The sequence below is a fragment of the Tachyglossus aculeatus genome, chromosome 8 (assembly GCF_015852505.1).
Source record: "Tachyglossus aculeatus isolate mTacAcu1 chromosome 8, mTacAcu1.pri, whole genome shotgun sequence".
Classification (NCBI taxonomy): Eukaryota; Metazoa; Chordata; class Mammalia; order Monotremata; family Tachyglossidae; genus Tachyglossus; species Tachyglossus aculeatus.
This window is the reverse complement of record NC_052073.1, coordinates 15,552,659-15,576,687: the sequence shown is the minus strand read 5'-3', so window position 1 is coordinate 15,576,687 and position 24,029 is coordinate 15,552,659. Positions and strand designations below refer to the sequence as shown.

Sequence of the window (24,029 nt, the reverse complement as noted above, 5' to 3'; positions counted from 1 at the left end):
GTACAGTGCTCTGCACATAGTAAGCGCTCAATAAATACGATTGATTGCTTGATTGATTGATTGACTGTCTCTATATGTTGCCAATTTGTACTTCCCAAGCGCTTAGTACAGTGCTCTGCACATAGTAAGCGCTCAATAAATACGATTGATTGCTTGATTGATTGATTGACTGTCTCTATATGTTGCCAATTTGTACTTCCCAAGCGCTTAGTACAGTGCTCTGCACATAGTAAGCGCTCAATAAATACGATTGATGATGATGATGATGATGAACAAATGCCATCATTATTATTATTATTATCTATTCTATTTATTTTATTTTGTTAATACGTTCAGTTTCGTTCTCAGTCTCCCCCTCCTAGACTGTGAGCCCGCTGTTGGGTGGGGACCGTCTCTCTATGTTGCCAACTTGTACTTCCCAAGCGCTTAGTACAGTGCTCTGCGCACAGTGAGCGCTCAATAAATACAAATGATTGATTGATTGAATGAGTGAATGAGGCGGGGGGGGCGGGGACGGAGTCGAGGGCTGTCATTGGTCCTCATAAGGCCCTGCTGAGAGCTCACCTCCTCCAGGAGGCCTTCCCAGACTGAGCCCTTTCCTTCCTCTCCCCCTCTTCCCCCTCTCCATCCCCCCATCCTACCTCCTTCCCTTCCCCACAGCACCTGTATATATGTATATATGGTTGTACATATTTATTACTCTATTTATTTATTTATTTATTTATTTTACTTGTACATTTCTATCCTATTTATTTTATTTTGTTGGTATGCTTGGTTTTGTTCTCTGTCTCCCCCTTTCAGACTGCGAGCCCACTGTTGGGTAGGGACTGTCTCTATGTGGTGCCAATTTGTACTTCCCAAGCGCTTAGTACAGTGCTCTGCACATAGTAAGCGCTCAATAAATACGATTGATTGCTTGATTGATTGACTGTCTCTATATGTTGCCAATTTGTACTTCCCAAGCGCTTAGTACAGTGCTCTGCGCATAGTAAGCGCTCAATAAATACGATTGATGATGATGATGAACAAATGCCATCATTATTATTATTATTATTATTATTCTATTTATTTTATTTTGTTAATACGTTCAGTTTCGTTCTCAGTCTCCCCCTCCTAGACTGTGAGCCCGCTGTTGGGTGGGGACCGTCTCTCTATGTTGCCAACTTGTACTTCCCAACCGCTTAGTACAGTGCTCTGCGCACAGTGAGCGCTCAATAAATACAAATGATTGATTGATTGATTGAATGAGTGAATGAAGCGGGGGGGCGGGGACGGAGTCGAGGGCTGTCATTGGTCCTCATAAGGCCCTGCTGAGAGCTCACCTCCTCCAGGAGGCCTTCCCAGACTGAGCCCTTTCCTTCCTCTCCCCCTCTTCCCCCTCTCCATCCCCCCATCCTACCTCCTTCCCTTCCCCACAGCACCTGTATATATGTATATATGGTTGTACATATTTATTACTCTATTTATTTATTTAGTTTACTTGTACATTTCTATCCTATTTATTTTATTTTGTTGGTATGTTTGGTTCTGTTCTCTGTCTCCCCCTTTTAGACCGCGAGCCCACTGTTGGGTAGGGACTGTCTCTATGTGTTGCCAACTTGTACTTCCCGAGCGCTTAGTACAGTGCTCTGCACATAGTAAGCGCTCCATAAATACGATTGATTGATTGATTGTACTTCCCAAGCGCTTAGTACAGTGCTCTGCACACGGTGAGCGCTCAATAAATACAAATGATTGATTGATCGAATGAGTGAATGAGGCGGGGGGGCGGGGACGGAGTCGAGGGCTGTCATTGGTGTTCCTCGGAGGGCAAGCCGAGGGCTCCAGCCAATCAGCGCTCGATTCTGGCGTGGGAGGCGGGGCTTGGGGCGGGTCAGGAAGCGAGGGCGGCTCCTCCCCCTTCGCCCCCCCCCGCCTCCCTCAGAGCCGTTCCAAGATGGCGGGTGAGTGGAGCCATCGCTCCTCTGGCCTGTGGACGCTCTCGCTGCTGCTGCCGCCGCCATTCCCCCTTCCCCTCCCCTCTTTCTCCTCTCCCTTCCTCGTCTTCCCGTGCAGCAACAGCAGCCGGAGCCGCCGCTGCAGAGGTTTCCGCTTCGTTGTTGTGATTGAATTTTCCACTTCCCCCTCCTCCTCCTCCCCCCTCAGCCCCCGTGGTGATCTCCTGTCTGTCTCTTGGTTTTCAGAGATCCCCTTGTATTTTGTGGACTTGCAGGATGACTTAGATGATTGTAAGTAGCAGTTTTGGCTTGCTCTTACCCCCCCCTTGGCCCGCCCTCCTCCTCCTTTCCGCCCTCCCCGCTTTTCCCTCAGGGTGGGCGAGGTGGTGGGGGGCCCTCGGGTTGAGGGGTTCGGGAGGGAGCGGCGGCTTCATTTAAGCGCTTAATACAGTGCCCTGCAATCAATTAATCAATTGTATTGAGCCTAGCTCTCTTCCTCCCTTCAAGGCCCTGCTGAGAGCTCACCTCCTCCAGGAGGCCTTCCCAGACTGAGCCCCTTCCTTCCTGTCCCCCTCTCCATCCCCCCATCTTACCTCCTTCCCTTCCCCACAGCACCTGTATATATGTTTGTTCATATTTATTACTCTATTTATTTTGCTTGTACATATCTATTCTATTTATTTTATTTTGTTAGTATGCACCTGTATATATGTTTGTGCATATTTATTACTCTATTTATTTTATTTGTACATATCTATTCTATTTATTTTATTTTGTTAGTATGTTTGGTTTTGTTCTCTGTCTCTATTCTATTTATTTTATTTTGTTAGTATGCACCCGTAGATATGTATATATGTTTGTACATATTTATTACTCTATTTTATTTGTACATATCTATTCTATTTATTTTATTTTGTTAGTATGTTTGGTTTTGTTCTCTGCCTCCCCCTTTTAGACTGTGAGCCCACTGTTGGGTAGGGACTGTCTCTATATGTTGCCAATTTGTACTTCCCAAGCGCTTAGTACAGTGCTCTGCACATAGTAAGCGCTCAATAAATACGATTGATTGATGATGTTTGGTTTTGTTCTCGGTCTCCCCCTTTTGGACTGTGAGCCCACTGTTGGGTAGGGACTGTCTCTATGTGTTGCCAATTTGTGCTTCCCAAGCGCTTAGTACAGTGCTCTGCACATAGTAAGCGCTCAGTAAATATGATTGACTGATTTACTGACTTATTGTGTGCAGAGCACACCCCCCCCCCCCCCTTTTAGACTGTGAGCCCACTGTTGGGTAGGGACTGTCTCTCTGTGTTGCCAATTTGTACTTCCCAAGCGCTTAGTCCGGTGCTCTGCACATAGTAAGAGCTCAATAAATACGATTGATGATGATGACGACTAAGCGCTTGGGAAGTACAAGCTGGCAACATAGAGAGACAGTCCCTACCCAACAACCGGCTCACAGTCTAGAAGGGGGAGACAGAGAACAAAACCAAACATACTAATAAAATAAAATAAATAGAATAGATAGGTACAAGTTAAATAAATAGAGTAATAAATATGTACAAACATATCATCATCATCATCAATCGTATTTATTGAGCGCTTACTGGGTGCAGGGCACTGGACCCAGCACTTGGGAAGTACAAGCTGGCAACATATAGGGACAGTCCCTACCCAACAGTGGGCTCACAGTCTAGAAGGGAGAGACAGAGAACAAAACCAAGCATACTAATAAAATAAATAAAATAGATAGGTACAAGTAAAATAAATAAATGAATAGAGTAATAAATATGTACAAACATATCATGATCAATCGTATTTATTGAGCAATTACTGGGTGCAGGGCACTGGACTAAGCGCTTGGGAAGTACAAGCTGGCAACATAGACAGTCCCTACCCAACAGGCTCACAGTCTAGAAGGGGGAGACAGAGAACAAAACCAAACATACTAACAAAATAAAATAAATAGAATAGATAGGTACAAGTTAAATAAATAGAGTAATAAATATGTACAAACATATCATCATCATCAATCATATTTATTGAGCGCTTACTGGGTGCAGGGCACTGGACTAAGCGCTTGGGAAGTACAAGCTGGCAACATAGAGAGACGGTCCCTACCCAACACCGGGCTCACAGTCTAGAAGGGGGAGACAGAGAACAAAACCAAACATACTAACAAAATAAAATAAATAGAATAGATAGGTAGAAGTAAAATGAATAAATAAATAGAGTAATAAATATGTACAAACATCATCATCATCATCAATCGTATTTATTGAGCGCTTACTGGGTGGAGGGCACTGGACTAAGCACTTGGGAAGTACAAGCTGGCAACATATAGGGACAGTCCCTACCCAACAGCGGGCTCACAGTCTAGAAGGGGGAGACAGCCAACAAAACCAAACATACTAACAAAATAAAATAAATAGAATAGATAGGTACAAGTAAAATAAATAAATAAATAGAGTAATAAATATGTACAAACATATATACATATGTTTACTTTTACTGCACACAGTGAGCGCTCAATAATAATAATAATGATGATGGCATTTGTTAAGCACTTACTATGTGCAAAGCACTGTTCTAAGCACTGAGGGGGATACAGGGTGATCAGGTTGTCCCACAGGGGGCTCACAGTCTTAATCCCCATTTTACAGATGAGGGAACTGAGGCTCAGAGCCTCCTTCCCTTCCCCACAGCACCTGTATTTATGTATATGTTTGTACATATTTATTACTCTATTTTATTTGTACATATCTATTCTATTTATTTTATTTTGTTAGTGTGTTTGGTTTTGTTCTCTGTCTCCCCCTTTCAGACTGTGAGCCCACTGTTGGGTAGGGACTGTCTCTATATGTTGCCAACGTGTACTTCCCAAGCGCTTAGTACAGTGTTCTGCACACAGTAAGCGCTCAATAAATACGACTGATTGATTGATTGAGACAGACAACAAAACATTAACAAAATAAAATAGAATAAATATGTACAAATAAAATAAATAAATAAATAGAGTAATAAATACATACCAACATATATACACATATACAGGTATATATGAGAGAGGAGCCCTGTTTTGGGGTGGAGGGTGAAATAGATTTTTAAATGTCTGAAATACCTAATGTAGTTCTTCAAGGGGGTGAGCTGCACGAAAGGTGGGGTGTAAAGGTCAAGGCATCTTCCAAGGGAGTGGATCATGACAGGGTTCTTCCCATCTCGCTTCTGTGGAGTTGATCACATGAAAAGTTTTCAGACACTTTTGAAGACGAGGCGTGAATAATCAATCAACCGTATTTGCTGAGCACTGTACTAAGTGCTAATAACTAATAACTGAGTTGGTAATAATAATAATAATGACGGCATTTGTTAAGCGCTTACTATGTGCAAAGCACTGTTCTAAGCGCTGGGGGATACAAGGTAATCAGGTTGTCCCATGTGGGGCTCACAGTCTTAATCCCCGTTTTACAGATGAGGTAACTGAGGCTGAAAAGTTAAGTGACTTGCCCAAAGTCACACAGCTGACAAGTGGCGGAGCTGGGATTAGAACCCATGACCTCTGACTCCCAAGCCCGTGCTCTTTACACTTAGCCAAGCTGCTTCTCCTGCCCACAAGCTTACAGTCTAAAGGCAGAGACAGACATTAATATAAATACATTTACCCATGAGTTTATAAGAATTGTGGAGTTGACGGGAGGCGGCAAATACAAGGTGGGAATCCAAGTGCAAGGATTAAGTCGTTTTATTGTTTGCAGTGGGCGTAATGTATAGCAAAATGATCGCCATGGTGGTGAGGTTGGATTGAGAGGTTTGTTTGATTTGCTCTATCAGTTTTAGAGGGACGAGTGCGAGGCAGTACATTTAGGGACAGAAAGCAAGCTATCCAAAAATGGGGTGGGAAGGACTGGCTAGGAATAACCACAGCTGGACCACAGCTGAATTTGAGTCAGCAATGTGGTGCTGTTATTTAAAAAGCCTACGAGGGCTTGGGATATATTAATAGGAGTAGGTCCTGTAAGTAATCCTTACACTAAGCTCTGCACTGATCACACCCGAACGGGGAGGGCTGTGGTCTGTTAGATGTGAGAGATAGGGAATTCCAGGTTGAGGAGCAATGAGAGGGCATGGAGGCAGAGTCAGTAGGATAACTTGAGAGGAATGGAAATTGTGAGCTGGAGTGTAGTGGGATACAAGGTTCAATAAGTAGGAGCTAGAGAGCTGATTGAGTGTACTCTGCACAGTTGATCAATCAATCAATCAATCGTATTTATTGAGCGCTTACTATGTGCAGAGCACTGTACTAAGCGCTTGGGAAGTACAAATTGGCAACACATAGAGACAGTCCCTACCCAACAGTGGGCTCACAGTCTAAAAGGGGGAGACAGAGAACAGAACCAAACATACCAACAAAATAAAATAAATAGGATAGAAATGTACAAGTAAAATAAATAAATAAATAAATAAATAAATAAATAGAGTACTTACACCAGTTGATAACACCAGTATCCTCCCCATCCAAGAAGCCTGCAACTTCTATATCACCCTTGACAACATGCTGTTTTTTCCAATTCTCAAATTCCATTTATTGCCAGATCCTGCAGGTTTCTCTTAAACAATAACTCCAGATCCACCCCTCCTTCTCCAGTTAAACTGCTACCCTCCTGGTCGAAGTTCTGATCGTATCACAGCTAGACTATTGCATCAACTTTCTTTCTGGTCTTCCTGCCCCCCAGCCTCTTCCCCTGGATCACGCTTTTGAGGCTTTGCTTGGCCAGCATATTTCCCCTCCTCCAAACCTTCCATTGGAGTTTTGTGTCTCTCCAAACCAAACAAAAAAACTCCTCCCAATCAGCTTCAGGGCTCCCTCCTAACTCACCCTACCTTTCTTATCTGCTCTCTTCACCCACTATTCCCCAACTCTCTCCCCTCTAGACCGTAAGATTGTTATGGGCAGGGAATGTTTCTGCTAATTCCGTTGTACTCTCCCAAATGCTTAGTACATTGCTCTGCACCTAGTAAGCGCCCAATAAATACGAATCTTTTTTTCCCCTCCCATGCCAACCTTCTAGCTATACCTTACTCTTGGCTCCTCTGCCTATATCTTCTGACTCGTTATGTTCCCCCCTCTTCCTCCCTCCCTCTAATCTAGAAGACTACACATTCAACACCTCCTAAAATCCTATTTCCTCCCACCAACTTGCTCTGATTACCTTCTTCACACCCAAAGCTGTTTGAGCCCCTCAACCAACTCTAGCATTTGCAAACTTACTGGGATCCAACCTCAGAATTCTTAGATATGCATTTATTCAATCACTTTTATTTATTTTCACCCGTAAAGTGTGAATCCCTTGTCTCTTCTTCATTCTGAATTTACCAACTATCTAGTAACAGTGTACTAATCAATCAATCGTATTTATTGAGCGCTTACTGTGTGCAGAGCACTGTACTAAGCGCTTGGGAAGTACATAGAGACAGTCCCTACCCAACAGTGGGCTCACAGTCTAAAAGTACTAATACTACTTAAAGCCAGAGTTTCTGCTTGATTTAGAGAGGAATGGGCAGCCATGGGATATTTTGAAGATTATATGGTATAAATAAGCATATGTCAGGACTTGGAGATGGGTTAATTATTATCTCCCATTTACTTTTCACATCCAGAGGTGACCCTAAGTTTGCTATCTTTAAAAAGGGGCTTGAGGGTGGCATTAACAGTGATGGGTAAATAGGGAGATGAGTTCGGGCCATTTTAAGTTTAAGGTAATAATGGGTCACCCAAATGAGGTTTTGAAGGTAGGAAGAGGTTTGGTAACAAGTCTGGATCAAGTTCATTATGTAGTAGTAGCTTGCCCTACTGGAAAGAATATGAACCTGAGAGTCAGAAGACCTGGGTTCTAATTCTGGCTCTGCCACATGTCTGCTCTGTGACCTTGGGAAAGTCACTTAACTTCTCAGTGCTTTAGTTACATATCTGTGAAATGGGGATTAAGACTGTGAGCCCCACCTGGGACATGGACTGTGCACAACCTGATTATCTTGTATGTGTCCCAGCGCTTAGTATGGTGCCGTGCACATAGTAAGCAGTTAGCAAAAACCATTAAAAAAAAAAGTTCAACTTGAGTCTGGACCTAGTTCAACCTGGGACTGGACCATAGGTTTGGGGCCCACAGAACAACTTGGTTTGAGAAATACAGACACAGATTTGAAAAGGTGCCAGAAGAGCATAGCAACAGGAAATAACAAAAATTTTAAAAAGTGTAAAATTTATACCAGAATACACTAATTAAAAATAAAAGATTTTCTGAGCTGGATACTCCATCTGATTTTACACTTATAAAAATGTTTGAGGCAGCCTGGTCTTTGGCTTAGATGAAATAACTTAGTTGGTCTTTCAGTTCCTCTGACTTCCTGAATAATTTTGGACTAATGATTTTTGCCCTCTAACTTAAGAAGAATGAGCATATTAATGAGCGAAGGCCATCAAGTTTCTCAGTAATGGGTATTTTAGGAGCACTGAAGTGAAAAGTGCCAAGTCTGCTTATTGTCTTTCTCTTTTACTCTTTCTTTTTCTGTGGGAAAACCAAAGATTTTGGAGAGCGGTCAAGTTGTCTTTTTTTCCTTTGCAAATGATTGTTGTTCAACATTGTCATGTGCAGGAACAGAGTCATTTACCCAGAAAATCAGCTAGCTAAAGAAAGCACCACCTTGCCTCAATTTTGACTTGGAAGCATGAGTGTCAGAGACAAGTTGTGAGTCTTCATGCTTGGGAAAACGTCTGTCAAGTAGCTTCATTTATAAGCCTGATTTACAACAGTAAATCTCCCTGCAGTTGGATTTAAATATAAGGGTTGTTTCAACATTTGTAATAGGCGAAAGGAAAACAATTAAGAAGTTATCCATGCAATAGTTTAGTTTTTAGTTTGCCTAGGCTTCTGAGACGAGTTGTGCCAGACAGCACGTTTAATGTGCCATTTCTTGGTGAGCTGTTTGTGGGGGGCGAGGGGTTGGAAAGAAGAAATACAGTATGAAGTATGAATTGCTTTATGTTTCAGAGTTTTTTAATCTCAGCCCATCTGTGGTTTTCATAGGAAGTCAGAATGTAGCTCTAATAGGCGGCTGCAGTTTTAAAGGGGAAGTTAAAATATGGAGCAATTTGTGAGGCTGAAAATACATTAAATTGTGATTATCCATAATTCATTTTAATGTATGTCTCTGCCTCTAGGCTGTAAGCTCCTTACGGGCATGGAACGTGCCTGTCAACCCTGTTGTATTCTCCCAAGCGCTCAGTACAGTGCTCTGCACACAGTAAGTGCTCAATAAATACTACAAATTAAATGATTAAATCAACAAAATCGATCATTAGTTGTGAGCTTTATAATGTGGAGAAGCACTGTCGGCGTGCTCATGCCTCTCCCCCATTCTCCCCATCAGTGCCCACCTGCAGCAGCATTCTTTCTCGCAGAGGAACAGAGCTTTGTTAGAAATGACCCCAGAGGGGCTGGTGACCAGTCAACCTTATGATGCTTCCTAGATTGTCACTGCCCGAGCCCCAGCTACTGAAGCAGTGGGATAAAGACAGTGGTTAAGGCCAGAAGGACTTCTGTTTTTTTGGTGATGGCAATAATGATGGAGGAAGCAGAGGTCATCTAGAACATAGCACAGCAGCATAAATACACTGCCTCCCAGTGTCTGTCTGTCTCTCTCAATGGATAGGGGTCTGTCCTTTCATGTATGTGTGTGAGAGAGAGATTGTGTGTCTCTTCCTTCCTCTTCTCAGTCCCCTTGGCACTCTGTGTTTATGTGATTTGGCGTGACCTTGCATAATTGCCTCACTTTATTTCCATATTTTTGTAACAAAACAGGAGTGTGATTTTTAATACATCTTGCAGGAATTAATCTAGCAATAAGGGAGAGGAAAAAAAGATAGTAAGGAGAAAGCAGGGGAGAAGGAATAAGAAGGTTAAAGAACACCTGATTGGTTCTTCTGTTTCAGTCTTCTTAAAAGCTGCATGTAATAGGCATGAATCGGGAAGTAGCGTGGCACAAGTCTGGAAGTCAGAGAACCTGGGTTCTAATCCCGGCTACCCTACTGGTCTGCTGTATGACTGTGAGCAAGTCACTTCTCTGGGCCTCAGTTTACTTATCTGTAAAATCAAGGTGGTAGGTCCCATGTGGAACATAGATTGTGTCCAACCTGATTATCTTGCTTCTACCCCAGCGCTTAGCACAGTGCCTAGCAGATAGTAAGCACTTAGCAGATATTATTTAAAAACCCTTCTCTCATCTATTTCTGCAACAGTGTACTCCAGTTTCAATTAAGAAATTGCCCATCCCCATGATTCAACTATCTCTGAGGTGCTTTGGTGTCCTTACTCTTTGCCTCTTCCTCCCACCATGTGCACTTCCAGCACTTCTTAGAATTATGTGGTTTAAGAAATATTTTATTTCTCTCCAGACATCAGCGTGGGGCAGTTATGCAGAGAGGCCATTATGTGAGTAAATAGTGGTGTTTGCCAGCATCCTCAAAAGTAGCAGGCAAGTTTCTTTTCAAATGTTTAGTTCTAAGACAAAAGGAGCTAGTGGAAACTTTGGTCATTACAGATTACAGTTTTAACTGTTAGCCTTGTTGATTTGTGAAGTCCAAGACTGAGTGCTTTAGCAGACTGTTCCATATATTTATTCCTTTATTGCTCTGATGAGAGGCTGTTTCTTTATCATTTTGGTGGGTTAAAAAATAAGGTTAGTGGAAAAACTGATGAGCAAAATGTATTTGTGTCCATAAAGCTTTTGAGGCCATATTGGAAAAACATCAACCCGCCAGAATACTATTGTTAATTTAACAAACTTAGGGTTATGAACAGTAGTGGATTACCTGGGTTTTGTCTTGGAGCAGAAGGGCCAAACAATCACAGAGATATCTAAGGTTGGGAGAGAAAACTGTGGGCTGTGTCTGTTCTTTGCAGAGTTCTGAACTTTAGCTGTGGGCAAATGGTTAGTGACTTCACATGAGAATTAGGGACTAGGAATGACTAATGAGACTAGTGTACTTAATAGCTAAGTGATTTGCGGAAGTTCTCAACAAGTTTGAGGAAGGAAATTTTGTTAATGACTAATGACTTCCATTTCTCTTATTCTACAAGACTTACTAAAAAGATGAAATACGTAGGACATTTGCAGGACTATTTACCTACTAATGCTTTTTGTGAGGATTTATGAACTCCAGATTTTGACAGTTTTTTGTGGTCATATTTCACATGAATTACACACACCTAGTTCCGTAATGCAAGTATTCCATTTTTGCAGAACCCCACTCTAAGGAAAACGTGTGTTGAAGTACTCGCCCACGTCGAGCGCTGCTCATAGGAATATAATGATTTCTTCTGACACAGCGACTCATCCTCGGATGATCACTCCCTACACTCCCTAATTCCACCGTCACATCCTAGCCAAAATGCAGAGTGAAAGTACATGTCTTGCAGAACTGAGTTTATGACTTTGGCTACTACGGTGTACAATTTTGACATCTGTAATCACTGTTTCTGTGGCTGCAGTCAGCCTACACTAGCCATTTCAAGCCATCCCTGCTCTCACTCATCGCCTTGACACTCCCATCGTGTTGTACTCTTTGTCATTCCATCCTTCAGAGCAAGCTGTTGCATGTCTGTTGTGTGCGGAGCACTGTTCTAAGGATGATAATTCACATTCCGTCTCTGGTCCATACTGGGCTCTAAAAGGGGGGCAGAGAGTTGGTCATATAGAAAAGATTGAAACAAAACAGCATTAACATAATAAACAAGGACATCAACAACAAGAGGTAGAGTACATTATGATGAAAGGAACAGTTTCCAGATCCTTCATTGGCCTTTCAAGGGTCTAATTCAATCAGTCGTATTTATTGAGCATTTACTGTGTGGAAAGCACTGTACTAAGCGCTTGGGAGAGAACACTATAACAATAAAAAGACACATTCCCTGCCCATAACGAGCTTACGGTCTAGAAGGAAGACAGACATAATATAAATAAATGACAGATATGTACATGCATACAGCATGTGAGGCTGGGAGGGAGGATGAATAAAGGGAGCAAGTCAGGGCGATGCAGAAGGAGTGGGAGAAGAGGAAATGGGGGCTTCCTCAGGGAAGAGATGTGCTTTCAATAAGGCTTTGAAGTGGGGAGGGTAATTGTGTGTCGGATTTGAGGAAGGAGGGCGTTCCAGGCCTGAGGGAGAGGTGCTCTAAAATAGATGAGATTGAAGTAACAGTGAGAAAGTTAGCCTTAGAGCAATGAAGTGTGCCTGCTGGGTTGTAGTAGGTGGGTAGAAAGGGGCAAGGTGATTGCTTCCAAGCCAATGGTGAGGAAATTTTGTTAGATATGGAAGTGGATGGGCAACCACTGGAGTGTCTTGAGGAGTGGGCAAGCATGTCCTGAATGTTTTTGTATCAGAGTGAAGTATGGACTGGAGTGGGGGGAGACAAGAGGCTGGGAGGTCAACAAGAAGGCTGATACAGTAATCAAGGCCGAATCCCGGCTCTGTCACTTGTCTGCTGTGTGACCTTCTTGCTCTCTTTTGCCAGCTCTCCCTCTGCTTCCCACTCCCTCACTGTCGGTGTCCTTAAGGCCGCCTCCTCTTCTCAAGCTACACTCACTCCCTTTGGGAATTCATCTAGCTCTCAGTGGTTCTTGTCCACACTAATTCTGTTATGCTCTTCCAAGTGCCTATTACTGTGCTCTGCACGCAAAGGATGCTTAAGCAGAGGAAGAGAAGTTATGATCCCCACCCCAAATTATGTAGCAGTAGAAATGTGAACAGTATTCGGGTTGACTTGTGGTTCATCGCTTGAACAAAGGAGTTTATTGTGAACGTGGAAAAGAGCTGTTCCTTAAGACACCAGAAGCAGTGTGGTCCAGTGGACAGAGCACAGACCTGGGGGTTGGAGGACTTTTTTTAATGGTATTTGTTAAGCGCTTACTATGTGCCAGGCACTGTACTAAGTGCCGGGGTAGATACCAAATAATCAGGTTGGACACAGCCTGTTTCTCACATGAGGCTCCACAGTCTTGATCCCCATTTTACAGATGAGGTAATTGAGGCAGAGAGAAGTAAAGCAACTTGCCCAAGGTCATATAGCAGACAAGTGGCAGATCTGGAATTACAACCCAGGTCCAGGAAAGCAGTGTGGTGTAGTGGAAAGAGCTTGGGCCTGGGAACTAGAGGGACAGGGTTCATCATTACAAAATAGAGCACATAAAGGGATTTCATATGACTTCTGCGGCAATTTTGGAATCAGTTGTAATATATAGCATCAAATTTGGGGAAGTGTGCCCCAAGGTTCAACCACATTTTCAAGGAGCATCACCTCATTGCATCATGGAGGATACTTGACTGCAGATGAACCTATATGTTGAAGAGCAAATAATGTACTGCCTCTTAATTATGATGCTAAGTGGATGTTAGTCTCACACACCCATAGAAAAGCAGTGGATATATGCAGTGATCAAAGGCAGTGTTTAGGTAGTGAGCACCTTTGCTTCATTCTCATATCCCCCACAGTCATACTTTATTCCTTCTCATATTCCCCAAAGTTACAGTTTTGGCAAGTGAAATTGCTTCTAAAGAGTGAGACAACTCCAATTTTAACCACCTGTAAGTTTTATACATGTCAGTTACTTGGAAAATGTCTGTGTAGATGTACAGCAAGTACTTTAGAGAGAGAGTGTAGTGGGCACGGCCACAATTCTCTAACCTGAATTGGAATCAAAACCTTGAGGATGTAATACATTTTCTTAAAATCAGGGTTTTCACAAATAGAGGAAGACAAAGAAACACAAGAAAGCATTCTCAGGAAAAGTCTTGAAAGAGATCACATTTTCTTTTAGCCCAAAGAGACTGCTGTCAAATTTGAGGTACTATAAATGCAGTTAACGTTTATCCCCAGAAGGGCCAGGGACCATATCTAATTCACTGTGTATTTTTCCCAGCACTTAATATAGTGTTCTGCACATAGTAAGTGCTTAATAAGTACTTTTACTACCACTGTTTCCAAAGGGATGATTGGTTAGCTATATTAATATCTTGGATTTATAGAGCACTTCTAAATTTTTCAGAGTTCTTCCATGCCAATTAGATCATTATAGTTAATGTTCAATATTCATGGAATTAACCTCAGAGACCTACAAATCTGTTTTTCTCTTGAGGGTCTTTTTTTTGTTTTTTTTTTTTTTAGAACTTTCTCCTAGTCCAGTATAACATTGGCTACTACTGGAATCAATATGAAAACATTCATAGGGTTAAGTAAGTCACTTCTTGAAAAGTTATCCCAAACTATTTACCAGGTTTTAAAAAAATATTGTTTCAAAAGAATATATATTTTGTGAGATGGTTCCTAAAAACAAGGTTAATAGTTCAAAAAGTTAACTGCACTGGGTAAAATGTTTAAAAGTAGGGAATTGGGTAATCTAGTTTTACGATAAAAAGAAGATTTAAATGGGTATTTCTGCCACATGTAGGTTGCTCCTTGTTTAGACGTTCGGGTCAAATTGTGCCTAGCGCTCACTAGTATCTTCAAGAAAGTTTTCTGTTTAGAAACGGTTTAGTCCAGGTTTCATCAGATGGGTCGAATAGACAACTCTCCTGAAAATGTCTTGCTCAGCTGCATTAAAGTCAGACAAGCAGCTCAACAAAGAGCTGAGCATGGCAACCCTGAACTGTGAGGCTTCTGTACATGCACAAATGAGATGGAGAAAGTAATAGCAACAGGCGAGAAAGTTAAGAGGTGAATAAGAAATGGGTAGAGAGAGACGTCGACCCAGAAGAGAGATGAAGCTGGGGAGACCAAAAGAATGAGATAAAAATAAGGGAAAGGAAATGGAGTACAGTAACTGGAGGGAACAAGGAAGAAAGTTGGGGGACATGAAAAACAGGAAGATACTTCATGATTTTTACTTAGTGTTTGGGTAATCCAGTCCTTACCATGTTTTATCTCTGATTTCTGTCCTTCCCATTCATTCATTCAATTGTATTTATTGAGCACTTACTGTGTGCAACGCACTGTACTAAGCTCTTGAGAGAATGCGGTATAACAACAAAAAGACACATTTCCTGCCCACAACGAACTCACAGCCTAGAGGGGGAGACAGACGTTAATATAAATAAATAAATGAATTACAAATATATAACGATATCTGCAAATGTGCAGTGGGGATGGGAGGGAGGATGAATGAAGGAGCAAGTAAGAGTGGTGCAGAAGGGTGTGGGAGAAGAGGAGAGCTTAGTCAGGGAAGGCTTCTTGGAGGAGATATGCCTTCAGTAAAGTTTTGAAGTGGGTGAGAGCAATTATCTGTCTGATAATGAGAAGGGAGGGGCTTCCAAGCCAGAGGTAGGATGTGGGCAAGAGGTCAGCAGTGAGACAGAGAAGATTTGAGGTACATTTTCAAATACAAAATGCATCAGACTTTATGTAAGGAGAACAAACTTACATTGCTTTTTTTTAAAAATTCTCTAATATTATTCTTCCGCTCCATCGACCAAAGGCTGTCCTGACAAGTGCATTTTGATGAGAATAAATTTCCTTCAACTTCCATGTCTTTGAGTCCATCCTGTTGAGTGGGCTAAGTCACATTAATGGTATATGGCAGGGAGAAGTCTTGAAGAGGGAAAGTGAGGCCTTGCATCTCTTCTTGAAGATAACAATGTTGTATTCATTTATATTGATCCCTGCAGTTATTTTTAATGGTCTTAGATGGGAAGATTTGGAGCTTTTCATTAAATGTGAAATATTGTAACTGCGAGAGGAAGAGCAGCCATGGCAACATTTTCATGAATGTGTTTTCTTACATTGTTCTGTTACATCTGTGTGTTTTTTCAAAAGTTGGGTTTGAAGATTATGGACCAGATTGTGATAGCATGAGGATAACAGCATTTTTGGACATTCCGGGACAGGATAATCTGACTCCGCTAGCTCGACTGGAAAAGTACGCTTTTAGTGATAATATATTTAACCGGTAAGGACCACGATCCTTTAGTATTTGTTTAATGGGTTGTTTTCTTTTGTATTTTTGGTAAATGTGTGCTATGAAAGTCTTTTTATTTTTTTCCGTGATCACCCGGTAAAGAATTGATAATGGGTAATGGGATGTTTAGTCTTAAATCGTTAAGGTTGTTATAAATTTAACTTGCATACGGAACTTTGGAAATAATAGCTCAAATAAATTGATAGGCTATTAGTCAGTCGTATTTGTTGAACGCTCACTGTGTGCAGAGCACAGTATTAAGCACTTCGGAGAGTTCAGTATGACAACACAACAGATTCATTCCCTGCCCACAGTAAGCTTACAGTCGACAGGTGGAGACAGACATTCATATAAATAAATTACAGATATGTACAAAAATGCTGAGGGCCTGGATGGCAGGTGAATAAAGGGAGTAAGTCAGGGCAATGCAGGAGAGAGTGGGAGAAGAGGAAAGGAGGATTTAGGGAAGGCCTCTTGTAGGAGATATGCCTTCAATAAGCCTTTGAAGGGGTGGAAGAGTAATTGTTGGATGTGAAGAGGGAGGCCGTTCCAGGCCAAAGACAGAACGTGGGCGAGAGGTCGTCGGTGAGACAGGATCGAGTGAGAAGGTTAGCATTAGCGAAATGAAGTGTGTGGGCTGGGTTGTAGTAAGAGTAGTGAAGTGAGGTAGAAGGGGGCAAGGTGATTGTGCTAAAAATCCCTGTTAAAATTGGTGTTCAAATCTTCATTCTTTTGACTTCACAGTTCAGCGTAAGTTTTATAGTAGCATATCTATTATTGTATCAAATTTTTATTAGGGAATGTGGCATTCGAAGGATGATAAAATGTATTGTTTTCACTTTGCAGACAAATTATTGCGAGAGGACTTTTGGATGTCTTCAGGGATTTTAGTAATAACGAGGAAGATTTCTTGACAGTAATGGAAATAGTGGTGAGGCTTTCAGAAGATACAGGTTTGTGAATTAATTGTATAACTTTTGTCTTCATTTCAGAGGAAATTATTGTCAAAGCACATTTCCATTTGTTCTGGGAATCAGTGTTATCATCTGGTTAATTTAAAGATTGGATGTAATTTTAAAAGTAAAGTTTTCTTAAAGTAATGAATTTCAGAAGTAATGTGGAAAATTGTGGAATAGGACTCAAAATTATATTTTCAAAATGGTATGATGTGATATAGACTATTTACTTATTGTAACCTAATATTTTATTTAAAGGGTTTAGTCACAGTTTCTATTGAGGTAAAGCTAAAATATGTGAAAATTCACCATGTCTTTTGCATCAGAAATAATGTATTATTACACTTATTGTAACTTGTGACATTTTTAGGTAGAAATCATAGTTTCTCCCCACCTCTACCCCTTTGCATTCAGTGTGCTAGTTTTTTTGATAGACTCAAGAAAGATGAACGAGTAGTGCTGCAAAGATTAGTAACTAATAGAATGCTCATCTTCATTGTCAATGCATAGAGAATAACAGAAAAATGTACCAGTTTGTAGGTATGAATTTGAAGAAATTGTATTGTAAGCCCTGCTTCCCATCCTTATCTGATTGAAAATGGGTTAAGTTTTCAAACCAATTGAATGCATTATTCTATTTAGTGAACTATTTGGGGGCTGTATATGACTCCCCATATATATCTTATATATCCACATGTATAAAAATTATTTTTATTTGTAGTAATCAATCAGTACTGAGTGTACTAAGCACTGTACTATGTGCTTTGATTAGTAAATGTGATCCTTGCTATCAAGGTGTTTACAGTCTAGCAGGGAAGACAAGTTCAAGTAAATTGCAGATTAAAGGAAGTAATAGATTGTAAAGATTTCATAGATTGTGAGCCCCTCGAGGGACAGGTTCCATGTCTAATTCTTACCTGTGTACTGACTAGTACTTAATAAATACAATTACTATTACTACTACTAAAGGCATATACATCAATGATACAGAGGTGCCTAGGTGGTGTGGAACTGCTGAAATGATAGTTGGGGGATATAGGGAGGGTAAGGAGATTAGAAATTAGTTTTAGGAGGCCTTCCAGAGAAGATGTAATTTCCGAAGGGCTTTGAACATGGGGAGAGCAGTGGTATTTTGGGTGCCATGAGCGACAGAGAGTATGAGCAAGAGAGCGTTGCTAGAGTGGAGAATGAGACACAGTGTGTAGGTTAATTTATGGGGAGGGAATATATCTACCACCTCTGTTTTATTATATTTACCCAAGTACTTAGTATAGTGCTCCACAGACAGTAAGTGCTCAGTAAATACCACTTATTGATTTAGAGAAATGAAGAGTGAGACCTGGCTTATAGTGGGAGACAAATGGATAAGTTGGAGAGAGAGAGAGAGAGAGTGAGAGAGTGTTGATTGGTTGATTGATTAAAGCCATTGATTAGCAGTTTCTGTTTAATGAAGAGAAGAATGAGAAACCACTGGAGGTTTTAGGAAGACATTTAAGAAAAATGATAAGTATGGACTGAAGAAAGGAAGACTGCTAAATATTGGCTTAAAGTTTAACAAAATATTATAGGAGTTTTAGTTGTGTTTAATCAGTGGGTTTTAGTACTTTGTCTTAATTTGATCACATTGCAAGAGTGTTTTTTGTTGGATTTAACGTCTGTGCTCTAGGAATTGAAATTATATAGACTAACCTTTATATCTAGGGCCCAGTATTCTGGTATTAAAATAGGGAAATTGTGGGGTTGGGGATTTTAAAAATTAGGGTATAACCAGATTTAAATAAAAATATCTTATTTAAAATAGGGAAATTGTGGGGTTGGGGATTTTAAAAATTAGGGTATAACCAGATTTAAATAAAAATATCTTATTTAAAATTTCCAGTTTTATTTTAACTTTATGGACATTAGCATCTACAGGGCAAGGGATTCGCTAGTAATATTCCTTTCTGCTGTTGACAAATGATGCACCCTTGACCTCACAGCTATCTGTTCACAGGCTATTTTAGGAGAGTCACTAAATAAAATGAAAACAGTCTCAATTTAGTACCTAGAACTAAGGACACAATCAGTCCTCAGGACGATTGGGGAAGTTACATTGGTGTGCCATGCTCTTTCTCAGTCAGATCAACGGGAACAGAAACCTTGAAGTTGTGGGGTGTGCAAGGTAGCGAGTCAACAGGAAAGCAGCTCATGTAAGTGCTGCCGGACCGAGAGTATTGACATATTTTTAACACAACTGCTGCTGGAAATTTCAATAGGGGGCATTTAAAAATGCCACATTTTCATTTGGCTATTTGCTTGCATTAAGAAAAATGACACATTTGTTTTAAAAGGGGGAAAAATCCCCCCAAAATTTTGTGTGGTAATTTAAAATTGATTTTGGGTTTAACCCAATAAAAAAAAGTACAAAAATACATAGCCAAGTCAGTAGATCTTGTGAATTGGGTAATAGAAATCAGATAACATGTGGTAAAACCTTAAAAACCTACCTGTTATTTCTTACGTGGTCTTTGGGGAACAGTGTTCCTTCTTCCTACTCCCATTTAACCTTCTTATAACATTGTAGCATATTACAAATCTCCAGTGACCTCTTATGGATTTTCATATAAAAAATTAAAAATCGATTCAAAGGCTCTTCTTAGCTTACTTCCTTTTTCCTGTCTGCTTTCCTTTCTCTCTACACTACCTCATGCCCTTTATCCCTTTTAAGCAAATCTGTTGGTTCTAATCTGTTTTTCACCTTTCCTTGCCTTCAAAGCCCTCCTAAAAAGTCACTGTTTCTAGGAGAAACTCCTTTTCAAATCATGCCTCCCCCGGCCCCCCTGCCCCCCATGTCCTGGTTGTGAAAGGGAAATTCCCTCAGCAACATAGTAAAAGTGATGCATTCAGAAATAACCAAACTTTCCAGATACCACATTCCAAAACTATGAGTCAGTGCTGAAAGGGCAATGTAGGTAACTCATTATAGGAGTATACTAATTCTGTTTGCTTTGATTGTGGCAGATTTTTGATGGAACTATAAATTCATTTTGATAGTGAAAATTTAAAATATAAAAAATATAAAATATAAAAAATCTTAATTGGGATTTAAAGCTCAATTAAAGCTCATTCATGGACTAGAAATTGGGTAAAAACCTTAAAATTCATGCTTTAGTTTTAATGGGGCTGATATTCCTTCATGTTTTTTATTTCTTCTGACATTCCTCCTTACTGAGAAGCAGGGTAGCCTGGGGAAAAGAGCAAGGACCTTTTAACCCAATTAAAACTCATTCATGGAATAGAAATTGGGTAAAAACCTTAAAATTCATGCTTTAGTTTTAATGGGGTTGATATTCCTTTATGTTTTTTATTTCTTCTGACATTCCTTCTTACTGAGAAGCAGGGTAGCCTGGGGGAAAAGAGCAAGGACCTGGGAGACGGGGACCTGGCTTCTAATTCTGGCTTTGCAAATTACCTGTTTTATGACCAGGAGAAAGTCATGCAACATCTTTGTACCTCAGTTTCCTCACCTGTAAAATGGAAGTTAAATACCTGTTCTCCCTCCTTAGACTGAATTCTATGAGGGACGGGAACTGTTTCTGACCTGGATATCTTGTATCTACCCCACAGTTAGTACAGTACTTGGCACTGGGTAAATTCCTACAAATACCACAATTATTACCTTGGTATTTTCTACTGCATTATAACATATTGGAATTTAAGAGTACTTTTATCATGAATTCACAAATTGAAAAATGATATTGAAAGAGTACTTTTGTACTTGAGTGTTGGAGGAAGCAAAAGCCATAAGTTCTCAATATATCTGGATATGGTTCTTTTTTTCAATTTTTCAAAATAATTCTCTCCTTCTAACTGCAGAACCTACAGTACGGACAGAGCTGATGGAACAAATTCCTCCCATTGCCATGTTTTTGCAAGAAAGCAGACCAAGCTTCCCAATGGCATTCTCTGAATATCTTATGCCCATTGTTGTGAGATATCTCACAGACCCAAATAATCAGGTTGGAAAAATTCTGAACCAAAAGTATTTTTTTTTTTGGCATGATGACTTTATAGCTTTTTTTTTTTGTAGTAGTGAGAAGTGATACCCTTAATAACTCACAGTTCAGAAAATAGATTGAATGGGCTCAGTGACTGATAGAAATGTTTTGTTTTTTGTTTTAGGCATCCTTTCAGTTTTTAGAGCGGGTGGGAAAGGGAGAATCACTTCTAAAAAAAACCTTTTATTTTAATTTTCTGTTCTGTTGTACCGTAGGTTAGAAAAGCAAGTCAGGAAGTCCTGTTAATTCTACTGGAGCAGGATCTAATTTTTCAGAATGATATTGAAAATAAGGTTTGTCCAATACTCCTGGACCTATCTGCTCCAGATAGCGATGATGAATACAAAGCAGAAGCTGTGAATGTAAGTAATGATTTAGGGTGCGTACACTTTACTTTGTAAACTCGTAGAACTTGACTCCAGTTTGCTTGCGTATCTGTTCAGGTCGGAGAGCCCTGCAACTCTGATTGGGTTTGGGCTGAGTTCTGGTGGAGAGGACCAGATGCCGCAACTAGGGCACTGTTGTGCATGCATGAGGTGTTTGCAATTCTACAGGGGATTCTGGGATGCATGTTAACACTATTAAATGACATGTTTAAATGCAGGTGCAATGTGGAGAGATAATTTTTCCCTTTTCCAGTTGGTAAAACATTGTGGTCCAACTATATGTCGTTACGAAACAGTTTTCCCCAGTGAAAAGAAAGAAGTGAGGATTTTTGGTCCGTATTGTTTCACACTTCATACGTATAAAAAAGGATTAGGTTTAGGAGAAATTCTAATTATCAAGAGTTTTATAAAATCACTTAGCTTGCTCCAAGTAATTAAATTGTCTACAAAATGGTACTGGGTATAATATAATTAAACATGGCAAAATTCCAAGGTGCCATTTTAGCAGTGAAATTTGTCTTGAACTGGTAATAGATAAATTAAGTTCATAAGCTCACACTGGCCTTAATTTTTAATTTTACAGTAGGCATGTTAAAATCTGATCTGCCTTTGGAAAGACATTGCAGTTGTGCATATCTTTTATAATTATATGTAGTTTTGCTCTGTGCTCAAAGATAACTGATGTAACTCTCTTGAGAAGTGTAGTTTAACAGAATAAAGAATGAAGTGCAATCCTTTCCATGCTGAGTACACACGTAGTCTTCTGTGGCTAGAGATATTTTAATCTTTTGCAGAATCTATAGTGCTTGTGGTTATGCCTGCTTCCTCAAAGTGTCTGTGAAACCATTTTGAAAAGTGTGATAGCTTTTTCCTTGTAAGTTCTGGGACTAATTGTAACAGAAACATAATTTATTTTAGATTCCCCTTCCTCTTAATTTTTGCTAGGCACTTTTGTTAGTATTGCCTTTTTGTTTTTCCTTTCCTGGAGTCTACCTGGGTTACAATTTTGGAAATGGAGGAATCCCATGGTGTGACTCTAATATATTGAACATAATGAATTTGAGTCTTTTGGGGTCAATTGTAATGGACCTTGCATACAAGAAATTAGTATTCCAAAATTATAACTATTTAGTGGAAAGCTATTTTCCACTGTGACTTCTGACTTTGAGTTCCTTGTTTTTAGCCATTATTTTGATACTTGGCATCACAGCTAATTTTGGTATTCATTTTAAATAGTTTTGTTGTTACTGCTGAGTAATGTGACCGAAATGAAGTGGAAAAATTTTGAGGTTTTTTGATTTCTTGTACAGCAAAGTTCATTTCAGGAGAAGAGTTCTTGAATATCTTATTAGTTCTTATTTAAATGCTCTTTTTTTATTGATACCTGGCAGCTTATATTTGTGTGAGTCACGGTTGTGGGTTGTCTCTACTTATCCACATTTTTGTTTCTTTCAAGTCAGGTTTACAAGGCACTTGTGATTGTTCTCATTCATTATTAATAGTGTTGACCCCAATAACTTTTTTCCTATTGCTTTGCTGGATGAATATGATTAATTTCAGGCATGAAATACAGCCCAAAATCACTGGTGTAATCATATTCACTTCCTTATTTCTGTTAACCCTGGTGGGTACTTTTTACTTTCACAAGATATGAAACTACATATTTTTGCCACAAAGTATAAGTAAATTAAATCTCTCTTTTTAAAAACAATAATCTTGCCTCCTGGCTAATCAGTGATACAAGATGAAGTGTGAAACATCTTTTGCTTGAATAAGGACCTAGAGCAAAGTTTCAAATTTTAAAATAGGCTTTCTCGATCCACATGTCCATTTACATTTAATTTAAAATTTAGTAAAGCAGATTTTGAAAGGGTGTATGTGGGTGTTATGTTTGTTTCAACTTTTATGTCATGACTTTTCCACACCAAAATGCATGATAGTATCTTTTCAAATTAATTTTTATTTTCTTCTTGTGTATATAGATAATCTGTAAAATGGCTTCAATGTTGAGCAAAGCTACAGTTGAACGCTTGCTGCTTCCTCGATTTTGTGAGTTGTGCGGTGATGGGAAGCTGTTTCAAGTTCGAAAGGTTGGAATGCCCTGACCCATAATTTAATATGTTTGACATATTGTTCAGAAATTTCTCAGCTGTCACAAGTGGAGTGAAAAGAATGTGGCCAATCTGTAGCTCTTAAAACTTTTCATCTAGCATTCATTATGCTGTATTTATGAGTAAAATTTTTTGCTAAGCAAATTGAGTCTGAGATAGAGCATATGACTTCAGCAGTACAGTGGCTTTGTTTGACTACCACTGGCTGGAGACTGTCACAGCAGGACACCTCTGTTCCTCAGGTTTCCTTTCCTTCCCCGTCTTACCTCCTTCCCTTCCCCACAGCACCTGTATATATGTATATATGGTTGTACATATTTATTACTCTATTTATTTTACTTGTACATTTCTATCCTACTTATTTTATTTTGTTGGTATGTTTGGTTCTGTTCTCTGTCTCCCCCTTTTAGACTGTGAGCCCACTGTTGGGTAGGGACTGTCTCTGTGTGATGCCAATTTGTACTTCCCAAGCGCTTAGTACAGTGCTCTGCACATAGTAAGTGCTCAATAAATACGATTGATTGATTGATTGATTGATTCTCCAGAAGGCCTGCCCTGGGCTGTTTAATAATAATAATAATAATAATAGTAAATACCA

General features: G+C 40.0%; 1 protein-coding gene across 2 annotated transcripts in view; it reads left to right on the top strand.

The window, feature by feature from the left end:
- Positions 1-1,925: 1,925 nt before the first annotated feature.
- The window catches only part of LOC119931521 (serine/threonine-protein phosphatase 4 regulatory subunit 1-like), a 48,008-nt gene continuing 25,904 nt past the window's right edge, over positions 1,926-24,029 (top strand). For both annotated transcript variants that reach the window (XM_038750261.1, XM_038750259.1), the window contains exons 1-7: positions 1,926-1,943; positions 2,184-2,228; positions 15,800-15,932; positions 16,788-16,894; positions 20,753-20,895; positions 21,150-21,296; positions 23,303-23,410. In XM_038750261.1, the coding sequence (XP_038606189.1) occupies positions 1,937-1,943; positions 2,184-2,228; positions 15,800-15,932; positions 16,788-16,894; positions 20,753-20,895; positions 21,150-21,296; positions 23,303-23,410 (690 nt within the window). In that variant the 5' untranslated portion in view covers positions 1,926-1,936. The remainder of the gene's footprint in view (positions 1,944-2,183; positions 2,229-15,799; positions 15,933-16,787; positions 16,895-20,752; positions 20,896-21,149; positions 21,297-23,302; positions 23,411-24,029) is intronic.